This window comes from Apostichopus japonicus, chromosome 6 (assembly GCF_037975245.1).
Source record: "Apostichopus japonicus isolate 1M-3 chromosome 6, ASM3797524v1, whole genome shotgun sequence".
In the NCBI taxonomy this organism is placed as follows: Eukaryota; Metazoa; Echinodermata; class Holothuroidea; order Aspidochirotida; family Stichopodidae; genus Apostichopus; species Apostichopus japonicus.
This window is the reverse complement of record NC_092566.1, coordinates 363,454-385,534: the sequence shown is the minus strand read 5'-3', so window position 1 is coordinate 385,534 and position 22,081 is coordinate 363,454. Positions and strand designations below refer to the sequence as shown.

General features: G+C 36.6%; 1 protein-coding gene across 1 annotated transcript; it reads left to right on the top strand.

The window, feature by feature from the left end:
• The first annotated feature begins 2,967 nt into the window (after positions 1-2,967).
• Positions 2,968-22,046, top strand: LOC139968577 (ubiquitin-conjugating enzyme E2-17 kDa). The gene is made up of 6 exons (XM_071972676.1): positions 2,968-3,124; positions 6,483-6,546; positions 11,761-11,792; positions 13,336-13,413; positions 16,554-16,659; positions 17,059-22,046. Exons 1-6 carry the CDS (start codon positions 3,101-3,103, stop codon positions 17,196-17,198), a joined length of 444 nt encoding a protein of 147 aa, XP_071828777.1. The 5' UTR covers positions 2,968-3,100; the 3' UTR covers positions 17,199-22,046.
• The last annotated feature ends 35 nt before the right edge of the window (positions 22,047-22,081 follow it).

Below are 22,081 nucleotides of genomic sequence, written 5' to 3'. Positions count from 1 at the left end.
ATCAACACAATGACCTTATTGCAAATATTCATTCCGAATTTCAACTTACAAGAGGTCAAAATAAGCTTTTGTTCGATTTACTTCGTAGGATATTAATGAAATTTTCCTTAAAGTCATCATTTGGTAGAAAACTTCATTTACGGAAGAATAAGAGGTCAAATGTCATTTGAAATTATACGTGATCATGTTTGGTTGAAATAATCCATTAGTGAACAGTGGCGTGCAAAGGATTACAAAGTGTGGTTCAACTTGTAAATTTCCCACGGCTGATTTAAGGTACATGAATTGTGGAATTGGCCAGAGTCGAATCAGTGATTTCAAAAAGAAGGGGTATGGAAGTGTAGTCATTGAAGCCCACTACCGTGTTCGAGAATCCAAGAGAGGTGCTCATCTCACTGAAAGTACGACTTCCATTAGTAATCAGTGTGTCATCTTTAGTAAGATCAGTTATATACTGTTCATTCAGCTATTCACAATTTTGAGATGAAACATCGAAATCTGGAGATACACCGTCGAAATTTCAAGTTGCAATGTCATAAGTAGGAGATGAAAAGTAAAAAAAAATCGAGATAAAACGACATCCAAATTTGAGATGAAATGTCGAGAGCCCTAACCCGATCAGCAGCCCAATGTGTTCGAATGTCACAGATAAAATCTGCCGCGGGACTGTAGCAAGCAGAAAACTTTCAATATGAATACCTCTTACAAACTATCGGAGTCCCGACCTGTTTGGTTATACAGAATTTTACTGCGTAACCTATATAAAACTTGCCTTATTAACATCGTCTAGATATGAGTAGCTAATTTATATCGATCATCGCCCTAATGAAATTTTACATGTTTCCGAAAACTGTTTTCCCGAAAAAAACGCCATGGGTATGTTTTTTTCTAGCAAACCGCAAGACTTTACCGACAACTGTCGCTCAGGTCCGACAGAAAAAAAAATCCAATACGGGGAGGGGCCGCTGCCTACTCCCACATGACCCTGGGATGATTATTATTGGTAGTAACGCATGTCCTTTCTTAAGAATTCACAAGTGGATGAGGGAAATTAAAGAAAGAATCTTAACTCATTTGATAATGTACAATATGCAAGAAAAGGTCCGTGCGGTCGTCACATGTTATCCCCCCCCCCCTTAAATATCCTTGAGATGGAATTAATTCGTAATGGTGGTAATTTGGCTATAGTGGAAATTTTGAGATGCAATAGTCAACATTTTTAGATAATGTAAAGTTTGGAATGAAATGTTAAAGTTTGACTTGTTTATACTAATTCGACTTCATATAGCGACAAGATATGCCATGTTGATATAAAGTCGAAATTACAAAGTCGAAAAAGAAGACAAATCTGTGATATATTTTTATAGAAATTTGAAGATAAAAGTTGAAATTTCCAATGTCCCATTTTGGCCAACGTATAATCATCCACAAAACTAAAATTCTTCTGTGAAAGCCCCCAAACCCAAATCGCCCAACCTTTTGATAGCGTCTATCGTACGCCGGCCACTTCTTTAGTATTTTTGACCGCATTGGAACAAGTAGGGGCTAGATCAATCCAATGTTAGTATAAAAATATAATGAAGGTATAGGCTATTACCAGGGTTGTCACAAACAGTCCTGAACAAACCGTTTCACAAAGTCATGCAATATGTATTACGTTTGAGAAAGTTCATTTCAATTAAATATCACATCTTTGCGATGGAAGAGTCTGAAATTCAATTTTCACATTTTGTTGACCATGTTTCCCCCTATCAATAGAGCATAATGTTTCAAATTAGCCGACTCTGTGGCACGCACAGGACTTCAGAGGTGGAGCAAGGGCCAAATTCTAATTTCCTCAGACTAATTAAGGTAGGGGCTTTAGAACTTGAATAGGCCTATGCCCCTGCCTCTGCGTGATCCACTGTTGCGGCTCCGCTAGGCTAAGTTTGTTGACAATGGCAGAATATCTGGGAGCAATATGACGACGTATACACCAACACCAACACAGCAAAATTAATGAAATATAATTACTTCATTATATAAAAAATTAAACAGCTTTATTATTGAGGACCAGACCAAAGGTGAGGGTGTGTGTTTGTGGGGGTAAACTGGTCCATTGGGGGTGCACTGTGGGCTGTGGAGCCAAGGCCCAGTTGGTATGTAACAAAGAGCCTGTAGTTACGACTTCCCCCACTCCATAAATGTTAAAAATGTCTAGTGGCCAAACTCTTACGTTAGAAAATTATAGAAGCAAGATGTCGTAAACATTAGGCTAACTTGTGCTTCTGTTGCCACTATCAAGTATCGAACCACCACTTCCCATAAGAAAATAAACTCTCCCTCACTATGGTGGTGGGGGGGGGGGTGGATCCGAGGCCCATGGGGGCAAAGGTCGTTCGTTCATGACATGATAACCCCATTAGAAATTCTTCTTGCAATTCCGGACGTGACGTGACCTTGTAGGGTGTAGCGTCCAAATACTTTGAAATATGCAAAGTTCTTATTGTTTATTCATATTGACGTCACACTATGCCCGCCCCTATAGGTCGTATCCACCATGCCAAAGTATTCTTCCACATTTCACAAAAAGACGGGAATGCGATTGAGAAATCATCACAAATTCGAACTACTCATATCCAGTGTTCATCAGGTGTTTAGTAGTTTTACAGAGAACAAACAGTTTAACCTTAAATGCCAAATCTATTTACATATAAAGACGATTGAGGCTAGTCAAAATATTTTCGCATCATGATATTGATCTTCCTAATTCCGACTGTCACGAAGTTATCCTTCCAAGTGATCAACGTTTAATGAGATACATTTCGGTCAACTTATCGTGATACCCAATAAGATCCACTTTCAATCCAAAATCTAACAACTGTATCAAATCCAAGCTCAAAAAAGTGAAACTAACGTGGTATCTTCATATATATCACCTACTACTGACAGATACCGGTAGATATGTATGACATGAGTCATACACATGTGGAAGCATCGTCTTCCCAGAGTGCCATGTACTAAACCAGTAGAGAATATCAACGAAGAATCGGGCCGCTGTGCTTCCTCGTTATACTTCGTCATTTTATAATCAAACAGCGACAAATTTACATACAACAGAATGGCTCTAAAGAGAATACAAAAGGTGAAGTTTAGTAAATATGTATTATATCAAACACATTTCCAATATTATGATCTTCGTTTATTTCGATTATCTATCTGCTTTAGTTTATTGGGACTACTATTAGTAACAACATGACGAATGCGTTTCTGGGTGACAATACTGAACTTGTACGACATAACAAGCCTAGTGTTAAATTGTGTATTGGTTCGATCGTTAGGGTAGGATACATTAATATCAAAGAAATTAGGTGTGAGTAAACTATATCTTAAGACAACGATTAATTGTGTTAGTTGCCAGTCCTTCATTAAATAGGTTATATGATCACCGACTTAAGTGTTTTTTCTTGACTTTATCTAGGAGACTCAATGGGATAGTAAGAACGTTTGGTCTTAAATAATCATTTTACTTTGTCCCCTGAAGAATGTTCAAATGATTGGATTGTGTAGGCCCAATGATAGGCCTATGGCTTAGCAAGTATTAAACTTAGGCCAAGCCAAGACCAACCTACATTGTTCACCCTGACCAGTAATCATTAAGGTACTCAGATCAGAAACTCAACTCTGGTCACCAACTCAAGTGTTTGCTCTTGACTATATCCAAGAGACTCCATTGATAGTAAGAACGTTTGGTACTAATTTAGTATCAGTACCATTCGACCCTACTTCCTAACCCTGTTCCCTACTTCCTAACCCTACTCCCTAACCCTATTCCCTACTTCCTAACCCTAATCCCTAACCCTACTCTCTAACCCTACTTCCTAACCTTATTTTGCCGGTACAATTATAGAATACAGGGCCATTCATTAACTCTTCCCAGCATCCGGATGCGCGGATGCTCGGTGTGTCTGTACATGTCCGAACACGTATGACGCCCTCTAAAATTCCATCACGTATTTCATTTTGACTCCGCATCCGCGCATCCACCCCGGGAGTACTAGGAAAGGACTTAGATAATTTTCGAAAGTTTCCCCATATACCATCACGTATTTCATTTTGACTCCGCATCCGCGCATCCGCGCATCCACCCCGGGAGTACTAGGAATGGACTTAAATAATTTTCGAAAGTTTCCCAAATACCATCACGTATTTCATTTTGACTCCGCATCCGCGCATCCACCCCGGGAGTACTAGGAATGGACTTGGAAAAGTTTCGACATATACCATCATGTATTTCCAATACTGAAAGTCCCGTATGTACGAAGATATTCCACATCAATAGTGTGTCGTTCTTAAAAGGCATCCGTACATGTGTGACGCCCTCTAAAATTCCACCACAGAAGTACAAGGAAAGGACTTAGGAAATTTTTGACTCCGCATCCACGCATCCGCGCATCCACTCAAAAAGAAAGAACTGGGACTTTGACATTTTTTACTCACATACGTACTGGGGTGAAACTGAGCATCCGCGCATCCGGATGCTCAGATAGTATCATCGAGTGGCCCTGTATTCTATAATTACTCCATTTTGCCGATTCGAAGTAAGCTTTCCCATTCATATGGTACGGATTCTAAAGTTAGGACGAACGTTTGGTCCTAAATAATCATTTTGCTTTGTCCCTTGAAGAATGTTCAAAGGCATGGATTGTGTAGGCCGAAGGATAGATCTATGGGTACGCAAGTATTAAACTTAAACCTAGCCAAGGCTAATCTACAATGTTAATTCTGACCAGTAATCATTAAGGTACTCAAATCAGAAACACAAATGAACCTGTCAAATCAGTCCTGATAACATTAGGGATTAAGTCCCATCATTTCTGAACCCAGGTTGGGTGTTTCCATTTATTTTAATTGTAACTAAGTTAAGTTATGTTACGTGTTATTCTCAATGTTATATGAGAATGAAGAAACACCCGCTGGCAATGTAATCATGTAAGTCTAACTCTCTTACATATGTATATAATTAAATTAAGTAGATGATGTGCTGTATGGTTCTTAACATAAATTGAGAATGACAGAACAATTTTGTTGTTTGAAAAAGCTCCTAATAAAAAAATGGAAGAATCTGTCTGGGCAAAGATGGAGTTTTATCAAGAAATAGTGACCAATACAGTGTGGTAGGCTATCAAATATAGGCTAATAGAGAGATGAGCAACCAAGTGTAGGAGACTACTGGACAAACTTACAAGTGAAAATGTTGTTCTGTAGTAGCTAGCCCCCCTCTCCCTTGATTTCATAGAATTGATCATTCCCAATAGTGTGTGGATATTGTGATAGCTGAATCACTGATGCTTCTGTAAGAACTGTTTAGGCCTAGGCAAATCATTTTATTTGCATGTTGAATACTTTATTGTTTATGTGTAAAAGTAAGTTGGCCTGACGTTTCGATCCTAGCAGGATCTTCTTCAGAGGCTAAAAAAGCCTTTTTAGCCTCTGAAGAAGATCCTGCTAGGATCGAAACGTCAGGCCAACTTACTTTTACACATTCTATTACACAGGCTCTCTAGTGGATAAGCAGTTTGCTAACAGTTTTATTTTATTTTTACTTTATTGTTTAATTAATTCTAGTTACAACTTAAAAACTCATAGATGCTAATTACTTCTTTAAGTATTTCATCTGAGACCTTACTAGTTTCTGCTTTTTTTTGAATGGTGTGTAGCTCTGCAGTTTTGTATAGTACTTTGCCCCAACACAAATCTTTACCAATGGCTTTATGTTATGCTTTGCTACAGTAACTATCAGTAACTACTGTACAGGATTAAAGTGAATGTAAACCTACCTAACAAATCCACTCATAGGAGGAAATATAAAATGCAGCAACATTCATTAGAGAACAATACTCATAGAGTATTTTGGTCATTGCCTAATAAATTAGTTGTTAACAAACATAGAAATCAAAGCAAATACAGTTTGTTAAAGTTATATAAGAGACAGTAGGTTCAGGTAGGACATAGAACTATGTTAGGCTAGCTCTACTCTGCTTAAATACTGAATTTATTTTCATGTATGCAGTACAGAACTCACATGTCCATTATACCAACCTGATGTGATCTTAATTTTCTACCTTGCAAATTAGATTCTGCATTGAAGATTTTAATCGATCATAATTATTTCTTACTTAATAATTCTTTCATCATAAGGAAAGGGTTTGAATTAGGACTAGTGTTAGACTGATATGTTACCATTGGCTAAGGCCGATAACCAATAGTTCAAATCCCAGTATCAGCCGTGACTGTAAAAGATTTTACTGTTCATCAATTAAATGATATCGGAAGGCTGCTTTGTGAATTCAAAAGTACTCTGAGATTGATATACAATTACTCTCTGCATGACCTATGACCTTAGCTCATGTATATAGCAAATTGCATGTATTTAGTCTGCTATGTTGAGGGAGTTTATTGTTAGCAACTTTAACAATGTTTTTCTTCATTCATGCATGCAGGAACTGTCTGACCTTGGTAAAGACCCACCGGCACAATGCTCAGCAGGACCAGTAGGAGATGATCGTAAGTGTAGTGACCACAAATATGAGTGATGATGTTGCTAGATAACTGACAAGATTTAGAATACCAGTTGAGAGCAAAGCATAAATTAGGGCAAATCTTACAATTTACAAACAAATTTTTACAAACACCTAATTAAGATAGGCTGAGGACAGGTCCAACTGGAAGCTTCATAAAGATGTACAGTATTTGAGTATGGTCTTTGAGGAAAGTTATTGCTAGATGAAATTTTTTTCAAAGCACAATATAAATCTTTTTCAAAACATCAGGAAAAGCAGGCTGAAAGTGAAAACATTTTAAGAAACAATTTGTGAAATACAATCATGGCATGTGAATAGTAGCAGTGGTAGCCTTCTCCCTCACAATGGGTCAAACCTTGTGCGTAATAAATACATACATACATTACATACATACATACGTACATGCATGCATACATGACAAACATACATACACACACGCACATACATACATACATACATACATACATACATACATACATACATACATACATACATACATACATACATACATACATACATACATACATACATACATACATACATACATACATACATACATACATACATACATACATACATACATACATACATACATACATACATACATACATACATACATACATACATACATACATACATACATACATACATACATACATACATACATGTACATGTGCAATATGTGCACTGTGGATTGCATGGAAACAAAAACCAAACAGCTTGATCCATTCTCAAGCACAGTTGTGAGACATCAAGACTAATCATGTGATCTTAAAGGTGTGACGTCAAGTGAATGAATATCACATAGTTGAAGAAAAGTAACCCAAGATATCCTATGGGCACAAAACCGAACAATTTAATCCTGGCTTAGTCCCATCTCATCAAATATGTAATACGTCCCTTTGAAATGGATAAGATACAACACAAGGTTGGTGAGCCATCTACTGTGTGGATTACAAGGATATAGTCAAATTTAGAAATGGTTGAGGCTACTTTTCAGGAATGTCAGAGACATAACAAACTCCAGGAATATTTTGGTCAAAGTGTGTTCATGCTAAGGAAGATTTTTCAGAAAAGGTATGCTGGAGCTCATGCAAGTTTCAAGGTGTTATGTGGTCAAAGTGATTGATTCTTAGACTAAGGAATATAGTAGTGTTTGCACAGGGTATCCGTGTACCTGCCTGACGCGATACTACCCGGTTCCTAATTTATTACCCGAATCCTACGCAAAGTGTGATTTTTTTTTTTTTGGCAAACCGATGGTTAGGCAAGATTTTCCCATTGACTTAGTGTGGTGTTAGGCTACCATGTGGTCGAAGATAACAGCAATAATGAAACTTTTCCATGGATATCTTATGACTGCGTCGCAATTTCACCTAATCAACAGATGGTTAGGCTAGATTACCCCGTTGACTTAGTGTGGTGTTAAGCAACCATGTGGTCGAAAATAACAGTAATAATGATTCAAGTATTCCATGGATATCTTATAACTGCGTCATTATTTTAGCGAATAAACCAACAGTTAGGCTATATTTCCCCATTGACTTAGTGTGGTGTTAGGCTACCATGTGCAAGAAATTGAAAGAATTCTCACAATTATTATTTATTCATTCGTTTATTTCATAGAAGGAAACACTGACAAGGATTTTTACAAGATGTTACTAATGGATTATAGATTGAATAACTAAAAAATAATAATCGCAAGTGGCTTTTTACTAAGAGTTTACCCCAATGTGATCAAATTGTGTGAATCGTGCAATTTCGCGGCTAATGCGAACCCTGGGCCTGCATAATTAGTAGTCAAAACTGTTTAAGAGCTAAATTGGATATTTATATGGTCTGATCCAATAGAGGTGGTGAGCATACATAAGCAGCTGCGGCAGTGTGATGTTAGTAGTGATGTTAATTATATGAAGTTATTAACAACTTAATGAAAGAAACAAAAGCTAATAGAAATTATTTAGTAAGGTTTTATGCCTTATCTTACACCTACGTATTTGAACATGAAAACATTGTCAGTGGAGAATATAATTCATTTATTATAGCATCCAATATGTAATTTCTTGAGAATCGCGATACACGAGGGTAAACAATTTTTTTCTGGATACCTGACGGGTAACGGCTCTCGGATACCTGGTTCCCGATTTTTGGACCCATGTAAACACTATTGTAAACACAGAAACTCAAAAGGTACATCTTGGTTGGAGTTTACATGTAGTTTGTAGATCCTGTGTGGTGAGTACAAAGAATCCTGTTGAAATTGGTAGAAGTTTAGGGTCATTTGAGATCAAGTAAAAATTCTGAACACCTTGTGAACAGAATAACTTACAAGTAAAACTTGGATGAACTTTGTACTTTATAGGTGAGTCTGCATCTGTGCAAGAACCTTACTGATCACTTGAAGTCAGTAATGGACAACAGTTAAAAATCTTGTTTTCAGTTTTACTGTTTAATATCCTTATACAAAATGTTGCAATGAATCACTGAGCCAACTTGCTTTCTGGTTATTTATAATTTATGTTATTGTGTGGAACATACCAGTATAGTCAGAAGATACTATGACAATGAAAACATTTCTAGAGACCCTCAGAAATTGGTGTCTATGTAATCTTGAGCATTGTTAATTGTAACCCATTAACCAGTCATTACATTGTGCAGGTTCATACAGACTGTGTTGATGGTAATATCACATACTATTTCTGATGCAGTGGGAACACATGCCATGTGTTGCATAAGAACCAAGAAAGATGCCTTACCCATTGCTAGAAAACGGAGCCATGCAATTCTGCATGTGAGGCAGAGCTTATAGAGCCCTGTCATGGTGATATGCCACATTGAATACTGTACATCTTATAGAGCCCTGTCATTGTGATATGCCACATTGAATACTGTACATCTGAGACTCTGATGAGGGTGGTACTATACATTCCTTACACATTTCAGTTTTGTGTGATATTACTTGTGTTGCTTAGCAATAATTGCTATTAGAAACCCAGATATTGCTAACCAATTGGGTGTTGCATTAGGTTAATATCATGTTAACTTAGCTATCTGATGGAGTGATTGACTTAGTTTTGATTGAAAGATATGTCAGAGTGACTAGTTGATACAATTAATATTGCTTGGAGGTCATACTGATTCATCATCAACTTAAAATTATCATTTTAAGCAACATTTTGCACTTGATGGCATTGTTCAAAATAAAATTTCAATTGGTCAAACTCAAATTTGCTCATTAAAAAAATATTAAGGATGTTGTATCCTACAAATTGGTTATAATTAATAGCATCACATTTCACCAATTAGTTGTCAAAGGCACTATTTGAATTCAGTCACGTAAGGAAGACTGATTAAACTTTCATGATTATTTGAAGGGATTCAAGAAAACAGCTAACGAGCTGTATTGACAATAGTACTGTATGGACAATGTGCAGAGTTCTTCCTCAGAGCAGCCTTACTTATGGTTTGGTTTCTGTGTGGAGGTGGATCTAAGAGCATCTCAACAGTACTTTATGTGTTCAACATTAACCATTCATTCTTTGTTTCCTTTATTGTACATTTTGTAGTGATCATTTTATGTTTATATATTTTATGGCAATTTTGTTTTTACTTGAAGAGGATGAAAGTAAAACATTAATGCTCATAGATACATGACCATCTTGACTTTCATCTGTCTTCAGGTGTCATTATGGACGATGGTTTTTAATAAAGTTTCATGTTATAAATTTTGTTCTCCTAAATTACTGAAGATAGGAAGATTTTGTGTATTTTTGAAGTAGTTCTATGCCTTTTTACTGTACTACTGTATACTGTACCAGATTACTTGATGTTAACTGTGAGTAAATGAATAATTATGGAGTGCTCTCACTGACTAAGTCATTTTTAGTTTAGTCTAATTATCCCCTCACTATAACTGAAACTTCAATTCAACTGCATTGTCAAATATAAAAGTGCCCTTGCCTTGACAATTTTTTTTTGAGGGATTTTCTTTGCACCCTATTTTTAGAAGTTTAGGCAAAAAATATGCTGACTCATTTTAAGTGTGTTTTAATGTGCACACTGTACATGTATTGTACTTGTTTCATTGAGTACACTCTAGTGATGGCCATTTCTGCTAGTTAAACTTACAGTGTATACATTGTATTCATTCAGCCTGCACATAGCAGGCCTTGCTCTATTTTTCATAACATTCTGAAGGTAACCATATGCAAACTTAGAAAGGATTACTGTACACGTATACAAGGAACTGAAGAATACAGAGAAATTTTAACAGTTAATATAGGTTCCTGCAAAACAATATGAGAACCCCTGGTTTATAAGTATTGACAATAACATAACAAATGTGATATGTACAGTAAATGCATTACAGTACTACAACCCCCTTGTCAATGATTCAACGAATCAACGCTATGCAGATCTGCCAGTCTTTGCTTCACTATACTTTAACAACAGTCATGTACAGTACAAGCATATATGCTGCCTTTTTAAAGTTGAATTTCCTATCCTGCATTACATCTTTATGCAAAAACTTGATAATACTTGATAAAACTGTTGTAGTTAATTAATACTACATAAATCGTTTAGGAGGAGGAGGAAGAGTCTACATTTGTCAGCTCTGCCTAAAACTCATGTTTCTGTAATATTCAGTTTGCTAGGACATGGGCATTGCATTTATCTTGTGCTATGTCTATAGGTGTGTTTACATATTGATCACCATGCTCTGCAATATGTGGCAGCTTTCATCAATAACAACTTTGTTGCATTTAATTTCACTTTGTTAGTTTTATGTGTGTTGTGTCTTAATTTTAAAAGCTCCTCCAGTGGTAATGCTATGTACAGCATCTTAGAATGTTAGTTTCAATTTATGCCTTGTTAACTTGTAGAGTAACCTTATGTTGAATGTTTGAATGGGTCACAATGCAGTATGTTGTCCTTTGCCAAGACATTACAGAGCCTGATACTGTTTCCATATTTAAGTATTGAATCTTAGATCAATGTATTAACTTTTATTACAGTGGTTTGTACAAGAGTCTGCTGACTGCAACAAAACTTTGTCATGTTTGGTTTGTGGTATGTTCATAATCATTTGAGAAATTCATTCACTTTCTGTCCCCATTAGCTTTATATCAACACTAAATGTAAAGTATGATTGATGATATGTACTACACTCATTTCTCTCTCTTTTCTTGTTTTACAGTTTTTCATTGGCAAGCCACAATCATGGGCCCAGTAAGTAATACAATATTTTAAATAACATTGTAACTTAATCTTCTTACTCTGTTACATCGCATGAAGGCACATTGTAGGTAGGACTTTTGCATACAGTGCATTCTGGAAATGTGGAAGTTTAACTTGTAATAAAACTAGTTTGTTTCATGTGTGAAATGGCTAGGAAATGCCTCTTGGGATTAATTTATCTGTAATTTTTCATTGTTGTCTAATTTCATAAAAATAAATTAAACAAAATGAACAGAAATTGCTTGGAAAGCTAAATATTGCAGAAATCATGAATATGAAGGAAAACCACCCTTAGTTCATTGAATCGCCAGTATTTAAGTATGTGTTGTGGAATCTGTCAGACAGTGTATAAGATGTTTCAGTGTACATGCTGTTTATAGTGTTCATGTTTATGTTATCGTATTATATTAGCATTAATCCAGCTGAAAGCAATTTTGAATAAAAGCTGCATTATGAGTCTTATATTTATAGTAATATGGAGGAAGTAATGCTCGTCAAAAGGTTAAACTTCATCAAGCTCATCATATAGTCTGCATCAAGTTTAATGAGAAGTTTTGAAGATCTAGATTTTTTTATAGCAATAAACTATCATCAAATAGTGGTCACAGCAATAATGAGAGTGTCTATTGATAGTGTAGGTATGGTGATGTTTTGGATTTGTAATTACCTCATTCATGTTGACTAACTCATTCATCTACTTACTAGACTTGTGACTCACTAACTGTGCAAAACACCATATGTACGTACAGTGGTACTCTATAAAGTGTCCATACTTACCACCGTAGGATTAATCATTTGTGTTGCCTGATGACTTGAGAAACAAGAAGTACTCTACTGGAGTCACAGATTCAGAATCAATTTCAATCATTTGTAGGTTGTGACTTTGGATAGTACTGGCAATATTGTGTGTCTTACAGCACTTAACTTGTTAGCTACATTGTGTGTAGTATGTGAATTGGTAGCTACATTGTGTGTAGTACAGTGACTTGATAGCTACATTGTGTGTCTTATAGTAACTTGTTAGCTTCATTGTGTGTAGTATGTGAATTGGTAGCTACATTGTGTGTAGTACAGTGACTTGATAGCTACATTGTGTGTCTTATAGTAACTTGTTAGCTTCATTGTGTGTAGTATGTGAATTGGTAGCTACATTGTGTGTAGTACAGTGACTTGATAGCTACATTGTGTGTCTTATAGTAACTTGTTAGCTACATTGTTTATAGTATTTGAATTGTTAACTACAATGGTATGTAGAACATTGACATTTAGAGCTACATTTTGTGTAGTACCTTGGCTTGGTAGGTACATGGTATGGTGCAGTGTGTGTTTGTATACAGTGGAATGTCTGAATGTTCAAGACCTGTAGATCTTCAATATTGTTGCATAGTTGAGAGCTTGTTCACCAAAATATGTACAATGTTTACATTATCATTCATGTATAAATCTGCCTCATCCAGAATAGTTCATAACTTCATATCAACTAGTCTTGATTACAATCCAAATTAATCCTGTTTCTCCTTTATCTCATCTGCAGCATGACAGCCCTTATCAAGGCGGGGTTTTCTTTCTCTCTATCAGTTTTCCTACAGATTATCCCTTCAAACCCCCAAAAGTAAGCATCTTCTCATACATAACTTCTTATCATACTATTTTGCATAAAATCTACTTAACACTTTATGGTAACATTTTAACTGTATACAGTATTATAATATCACCCATTAAGGGGCCATGTAATGGTATGTGAGTATAATAGTATGATTGAAACAAGTGATTAACTACAAATGTAACTTGTCACAAAACTAGACACCACAAAGGAAAGGTAGAATGAGGGAAAGAGTGATGAGAGGTTGAAATTCTGTGTGCATAAACTTTGAGGGGTGTAAAAATGGGAGGTCATAAGTAATGGAGGTGAAAAGGAAGTGTTTTTCCTTACAAATATGTATTTATGAAGTTTTGGTTCTCATGATTATAACATGCATGGATGTAATGGACATTTTTATTAGCAATATCAACTTTTGAAAAGTCAAGAGTAGTTGTAAATAGACCCAAGCTATGAAATAGTTAGTTTTAATTGATATCACTTAACCTCTTAAGTCAACAAAATAATCCCGACTGAGTCAACATATCTTGCACGTTTAGTCATAGAATTATCTTTACTCTCCTGACCTATCCACAGTGTCTGACTTTATTATCCTTGAACCAACTTTCTTGAAACTCATAGAGCCATTCAATTATGTCATGGTTCATTTGGAACACATATTGTCCCAGTTACCAATTACTCACTGTGTGGCTACATTGCCAAACAGCTCTCTGTAATAGGTTCAAACAGTATTTGTTTAACAGTTAGCCATTTGTAAATTGATTAAAACTGAACTTACCTTTTGCTGGTCTGCTAGTCAATGCATTATCAATACAACTCTGAAATTTGCCAGAGCTGTGAATCAAGCAGCACTTGGTAAAATTTCAGTTAGCTGGACTTGGAAGATAGAGTACTGCTGTAGCTTGGTAGATAGAGTACTGCTGCAGCTTGGAAGATAGAGTACTGCTGCAGCTTGGTAGATAGAGTACTGCTGTAGCTTGGTAGATAGAGTACTGCTGTAGCTTGGTAGATAGAGTACTGCTGTAGCTTGGTAGATAGAGTACTGCTGTAGCTTGGTAGATAGAGTACTGCTGCAGCTTAGTAGATAGAGTACTGCTGCAGCTTGGTAGATAGAGTACTGCTGTAGCTTGATAGAGTACTGCTGTAGCTTGATAGATAGAGTACTGCTGTAGCTTGGTAGATAGAGTACTGCTGTAGCTTGGTAGATAGAGTACTGCTGTAGCTTGGTAGATAGAGTACTGCTGTAGCTTGGTAGATAGAGTACTGCTGTAGCTTGGTAGATAGAGTACTGCTGTAGCTTAGTAGATAGAGTACTGCTGCAGCTTAGTAGATAGAGTACTGCTGCAGCTTGGTAGATAGAGTACTGCTGTAGCTTGATAGAGTACTGCTGTAGCTTGGTAGATAGAGTACTGCTGTAGCTTGGTAGATAGAGTACTGCTGTAGCTTAGTAGATAGAGTACTGCTGTAGCTTGGTAGATAGAGTACTGCTGTAGCTTGGTAGATAGAGTACTGCTGCAGCTTGGTAGATAGAGTACTGCTGCAGCTTGGTAGATAGAGTACTGCTGTAGCTTGATAGAGTACTGCTGTAGCTTGGTAGATAGAGTACTGCTGTAGCTTGGTAGATAGAGTACTGCTGTAGCTTAGTAGATAGAGTACTGCTGCAGCTTGGTAGATAGAGTACTGCTGCAGCTTGGTAGATAGAGTACTGCTGTAGCTTGATAGAGTACTGCTGCAGCTTGGTAGTTAGAGTACTGCTGCAGCTTGGTAGATAGAGTACTGCTGTAGCTTGGTAGATAGAGTACTGCTGTAGCTTGATAGATAGAGTACTGCTGTAGCTTGGTAGATAGAGTACTGCTGTAGCTTGGTAGATAGAGTACTGCTGTAGCTTGATAGATAGAGTACTGCTGTAGCTTGGTAGATAGAGTACTGCTGTAGCTTGGTAGATAGAGTACTGCTGTAGCTCAATAGATAGAGTACCGCTGTAGCTTGATAGATAGAGTGCTGCTGTAGCTTGGTAGATAGAGTACTGCTGTAGCTTAGTAGATAGAGTACTGCTGTAGCTTGGTAGATAGAGTACTGCTATAGCTTGATAGAGTACTGCTGCAGCTTGGTAGATAGAGTACTGCTGTAGCTTGGTAGATAGAGTACTGCTGTAGCTTGATAGAGTACTGCTGCAGCTTGGTAGTTAGAGTACTGCTGCAGCTTGGTAGATAGAGTACTGCTGTAGCTTGGTAGATAGAGTACTGCTGTAGCTTGATAGATAGAGTACTGCTGTAGCTTGGTAGATAGAGTACTGCTGTAGCTTGGTAGATAGAGTACTGCTGTAGCTTGATAGATAGAGTACTGCTGTAGCTTGGTAGATAGATTACTGCTGTAGCTTGGTAGATAGAGTACTGCTGTAGCTCGGTAGATAGAGTACTGCTGTAGCTCAATAGATAGAGTACCGCTGTAGCTTGGTAGATAGAGTACTGCTGTAGCTTGGAAGATAGAGTACTGCTGTAGCTTGATAGATAGAGTACTGCTGTAGCTTGGTAGATAGAGTACTGCTGTAGCTTGATAGATAGAGTACTGCTGTAGCTTGATAGATAGAGTACTGCTGTAGCTTGATAGATAGAGTACTGCTGTAGTTTGGTAGATAGAGTGCTGCTGTAGCTTGGAAGATAGAGTACTGCTGTAGCTTGGTAGATAGAGTGCTGCTGTAGCTTGGAAGATAGAGTACTGCTGTAGCTTGGTAGATAGAGTACTGCTGCAGCTTGGTAGAGTACTGCTGCAGCTTGGTAGATAGAGTGCTGCTGTAGCTTGGTAGATAGAGTACTGCTGCAGCTTGGTAGATAGAGTACTGTTGCAGCTTGGTAGATAGAGTACTGTAGCTAGGTAGATAGAGTACTGCTGTAGTGGGGAGACAAAGAAGCTCTGGTGGAACTTTATTGTTGTACAGATAGCATCAGTTTGTGTATATGATGAATTTTGTTGGTGCATAAGAAGCTTGTAAGGTGTTATTGAGAGATATTATACCACAGGTTGCTTGTTGTTTGTAAATTATTGTCTTGTACATTTAAAACTGAAGTATTCTCCAGTTTCATATAAGGTTAGCTAGTCTTTATTATGTGTCTTAAGTTTCTTTCATGGTTTCTTATATATATTTTTTGCAGGTATCATTTTCAACCAAAATATATCACCCGAACATCAATAGCAATGGTAGCATATGCCTAGATATCCTTAGATCACAGTGGTCACCAGCACTTACAGTATCAAAAGGTGAGTAATCACTTATGACTAACCTAAACTCCATATAGTTGTAGTAAACTCAAGCTACTATGTCTACAATGACCAGTTTGGCCTACCATTCCAATCTGTGCCTACTAACTGTATCAAAATACTGAGAGTCTCCTTCAATCATGTATGACTAACCCTGTCTCAATATAACTGGGGGGGGGGGGGAGATAGGGGCTATTACATGTTGTTTGTGCCTAGAGGGTTCTCTATATCATAAATCATATTTTCTGTATTTCAGTTCATTTCTTGGTGGAAGAGGGGGGGGGGGGGGTAGGGAGGTTGGGAGGAAGAGGTAATGCTATTTTGAAATTGTTACTGCTAGCTCTAGATGTGTTTTAACGTCCTGTGATACATTGTTATTTTCTCTCTATTTTTCTGCAGTTTTACTCTCTATTTGTTCACTGCTGACTGACCCCAATCCAGACGACCCCTTGGTACCAGACATTGCTCGCACCTACAAGACCGACAAAATTAAATATGATAGTCAGGCAAAAGAATGGACACGGAAGTATGCAATGTGACCTCATGAACATTAATGTGATCCTTAATTTTTTCCTGTCCTTTGTTTCTCATCATCCTGAATGTAGGGCACCCTCTACTAAGTCTTGTTATTCTTGGGCCTGGTAGTAATCTCATTTCTTCCATACTAATGAAGACTCACCGGAGCATGTGTGATTATGTAAAGGGTTTTCCCTTTCAAAACTGATTCTTACAGAACTGATATAGTCTGCTTGGAGGAACAAACAAATATCCCAAACAAAATAAAAGACAAAAAAAAAAACCCAAAACCCCCCAAGAACAATACCCTGGTATCTATTGTGTTTATCATAGTTGTAAATAACATCAAGATGAAACATGTGAACAGTACAAATGTTGTATATTGTCCTGTGACAACAGTCAGTTATGTCATGGTTTGGAGTACATTGGAAGGAAAATAATGACGTTTGAAATTATCCAATTTGTTCTTCTCCTGTTTGGTAATAAGTAGTATTTTATATAGTACTGTATGTGAGAGGATAGCAGCCATTGGAGTGTGTGTTATTTGTTCTATAGACAGATGTAGTTAAGGGATGTTGAAGTGTCATGCTTTGGTAGGGTTGGGCAATATACACATTTTTCATGTGGGGACATCACTACCATTGTTTGCAACTTATCCATACAAATTGTTAAGATATATTTAGAGGTTGTCAAACTTTCCCATGCCGTGGTGCTGGTTACAATGCCAAGTCAGTTTTGTTTCTGAAATAATCCAAAGGGCAGGGTTTGTATATTATATTAGTTGAGAGAGAGAGAGTAGAGCAGTAAGGCATGAAATGTAAGGAGGACAAAGTAGCTACCAATTACACACAGTTGGTCTGGTAGCTATGTAGCTATGTAGCTCAGACCATGTATGAATAATGTACAGCTCCCTCGCTGCATTCTCTCTGTCTTGTACCTTCACTGAGGATTTGAAAGTATCATTCTCATTGAACAATGACGTAGTTTACTGTAGACACTTTGTATTGAGTTTGAAAATTGAAAGAGAAAGTTCAGCAGTCTGAGATGTTGTACATTATGTGGTTACGCTATAGAAGCATGTACTGTACATCAGCCAACCCTATGGACGAGACTGATGTCTAGTACATCCCTTTAAATACTTTATTATCACAACAGAAGTTGTGTTTATTTCATGTCCTGACCTGTCCCTTTGCAGCTGCTACAGTTTATTGAAAGTAGGTATCCTTATCCCAAAAGCATTAATGTATCAAACTAAAGGCATTTTACACTTTTAAATTTCTTTGTGAACATGAAAACATTTTTTTCCCATCTACTTTTCCTTCTCATTAGTAGGGTAGCAATGCATTCATATGATCCTTACATTTGCCATCACTACTCCTAGAAATGTTTACATTTATTTAGTGTATTAAGATTGAGACTTCTAAGTGTTGGTACTAGCTGCCTTTACAGCATTGTCATTAATGTGGCTGCTAGTTTGCATGCACTTGAAGTTAAAGCTTAAATATATAGTCTCATATTACAAACTAGCAGCAAGGCAGACCTATCCAGAATCCCACATTTTAAGTTAAGCAAGTTTATTCATCCTTCAAGTAGCTGTCTGTCCTTCCCCATAGACGACTTGTAATTGAGTCTGTTATCTGTTAATGTTAATTTAATTGTTAAATTTCCTAAATGGAAATCCCTTACTCTTGAGTTTATTCTAAGGATAAGATAAGCAAACAATAATATTGGGTGTCCCATATGATTAGGATGATTAGGATGATAGGTGTCAAGGCAAGAGGTCAACCAGTGGATCATTGTAAATAAACTGGTTCTTCTTTGATCCACCATAGCAGCAATGGACGGGGCTGGTTGTCTTCAACAACTTGTAACAGTCTGTGTAACATCAGTTAATGGCTGTTGTAGCTTGGATTGGGAGTAAACATTGTAAAATAAGTTACTTTATACTTACTGTAGGAGTAATGTGACATCTTTACTTTGTGAGGTAATGAGGGGTCAACAGTGCTTCACCGAATGACTATGTGAATGGGTGTAGAGGAATGGGGTTGGGTTGTAAGAGTGGGATGGAAGGTTGCCCAATGAGATTCTCACCGTTAGAGATGATGCATGATGGTTCTTGGTGTTGCAATTTATTTTGTGATTTGTTTTAGATTTGATGTTGGCAAACAGCATATCTGCCAATTTTGTAAATTTCAATTTCAATAGAAGAAAAAAGGAAAAAAAAGTAACAAAAATTTATTCTTTCCCTTGCCCTTGTCAGATAGAATCGTAACCATATTGTAAGCTACAGGCTGGATAAAGTCTGATTCAAGTTATGAAATAACCTGAAACTCAGTATTCAAATTGAGTATAATTATAATAAGTCCAAGTGCCAAGTGAGTACTAATGTTTGAATACGGGATGAGTACTTTCAAGTTCTGGAGTACAATTTGTCTCTCTTGTATCATAGTTGAATGCCTAACATACATATATCTGACTTGAAGTGTCAGCTCTGGTGAGGTTTGGAATTATAAGCTGTTTAACCTTGTATATGATCAAACACCCTACAAAGTAATTACTTGAACTGATCTCCCGGTGGTGGGAATATCCCCTATCGAGACTGTTGGTGGCTTAGGCTGTTTGTCTTTTGGATAAGATGACTAAGATATTGGGTCTCTTAATGTTTCTCAGCTCCCTGCTGGTATGGTGTACTGTACATAGAAACAGATTACTCACATGGAGAGTGTTCAGAAGTTATCACATCTTAATTATGATTTGAGTATTGTTTCTTTGGGTCAGAAATTTGTAAAATTATTATTCTACTTTAGACATTTCTTAAAATTGGATAAATTGTTCAACAGTAAATGTTTTAGACACATTATTTACCACCTGTCCCTATAATGGAGTGTTCAAAAGTCCTGATGCAAATATTGATGTCCACTTTTTCTAAGTATGTGTTTAAGGTTGCATTGAAGATTCGCATGACATTTTGTCACACTAAATTGTACACCACCAAACTAGCTTTGTTTTGTTTACTCAGATACTTCTCAAATGACAGAAATGTTCTTTTTTTTCCATGACATGTAGCAAAGCTACAGATATACTTGTGATAGTTACTCTGTAGTGTAGATCCTTCTGTGAAATGGTAATTGTGAATGTGTCTGTCTGTGAGAGGGTAACATGAATATGTCTCTAAAATGGTATATGTAGACAGTTTCAGTACTAAACCTTTATGCTTTATTACTCTCTGTTATTAAATGAAGAGCTTTTAATCCTTGTCTCTTGGAGAAAGCATTGAACCTTTCACTGTTGGCCATTCTCAATTGTATTCACAGATTTTTTTTTAAATTGTTTTGTAGTTTAATATGACTGTTTGAGAGGGGGCAAGGGGGGGGGGGCTGCCCATGGTTATTCTTAAGTACTGGCAAATGTTGAATGTCTCCCATTTGTATAAAAGTAAGCAAAGATGTTGTATAATTCATTTTAAGTGTTTGGTTGATTTTCATACAGCAGTGACTAGTGACATCATTAATTCTATGATTAATAATTCATCAAAAAATTGTAAATTGTCCTCTCACAAGTTCAGAATCAGAGTCTCACTTTTGCTAATGAGTGGTCACCAGTTGAACACACAAAAAACAAAACAAATGAAGTGGGACTTGAAGGGAGATTCCATTTTTTTGCTGTTTCAACCAGGATGCATGAACATTTGTGACCATTTGAAATTTGTTTTCTATGTTCTCATAAAGAGCCTGATCTGCATGTTATCTCTGTTACATCATTCTAACACCAATACAAGATATTTTATTGGATGTTTTGCACAAATAGACTCTTACTACCTGACTGCTTTAAAAATCAGAGTTACTATGAAAGCTGTGAAGTTCCCCAAACCAATATTTCCTTCATTAGGGATGTTTTGAGGATCCTAACAGAAATGAATTAGTCAGGGACAGCAATATCATGGCAATGGATTCAACAGCATTGATTAAAAATTGGCTCCTAGTAAAAAATTTAGGTCCTTTAACAATAACGATCCTTGGTGAACTAATACTTGTATCTGTAAAATGTGCCAAAGTTAAGTTCATGGGAATAATGTCATATCTGGAGCAAGTTTTAATACCTCTGGTCATGAAATGTTATCAACATTACATTATGGTAAAATGTTGAATGGTTATTAATAACAATGTTATTCCTTACATTAATATTAGCAGACTAGTTTCATCCTTCAAAATGATGTATCAGTATCCAAGAAGTCTTTGTATTGTTATACTTATTTTATTCAGCTTAAGTCTTTAGTGGTAATTAGCTTTTCACATATGGAGAGATGTATTGGTTGAGTGATAAAAAGCACACCACTGGGTAGATATATTCAAGGTTTCTCAATTCAGAAGTGACTTCAGTGACCGTTAGCAATTGGTTTCTTATGTAAATTTAATATCGAATAGAGCAGGTATGTAAACTGTTCAGTTATTTCAATTTTCTGTGTTAATCGCACATAAAGCCGTCTTGGCTTGGAAGCCCTGGAAGTGTAGTTTGGATCAGTTAATGAACTTGTGATTTGATTCCGAACAAGATCTTGTTGTGAAATAATATCACATCAGTTACAGGCAATGACACATTGCTACCATGGTTATGAGTCGTGGTTATGAGTTTATTTCATTAGGAAACAGCATCTTGCAATGTGTTAGGTGTAATTTTGTCACGTAAGGTTAATCTAATGTTGATGGCTTCATTTCATTGCTTTGATGATTCACCAGTTTGTAAGATAAAGAAGGTATGCCAATTAATTAAGTCCTTTTGTCAACATGATTCACTGAAGAATTTTGGTTTTTTTACGCTGCTTGTTTGAAGAGGAACTTGAAGAATACAGGGCCCGACACTTGTACCTATCACTTTGATTGTTCATTAATGTCTATTTTCTTTATCA

Bases quoted from the DNA above. Each gene is read 5' to 3' on its own strand.
- LOC139968577 (XM_071972676.1), top strand. From the start codon at position 3,101: ATGGCTCTAAAGAGAATACAAAAG. The intron at 6,547-11,760 runs GTAAGTGTAGTG...CTTGTTTTACAG, and splicing joins AGGACCAGTAGGAGATGATC to TTTTTCATTGGCAAGCCACA. The intron at 11,793-13,335 runs GTAAGTAATACA...TCTCATCTGCAG, and splicing joins AAGCCACAATCATGGGCCCA to CATGACAGCCCTTATCAAGG.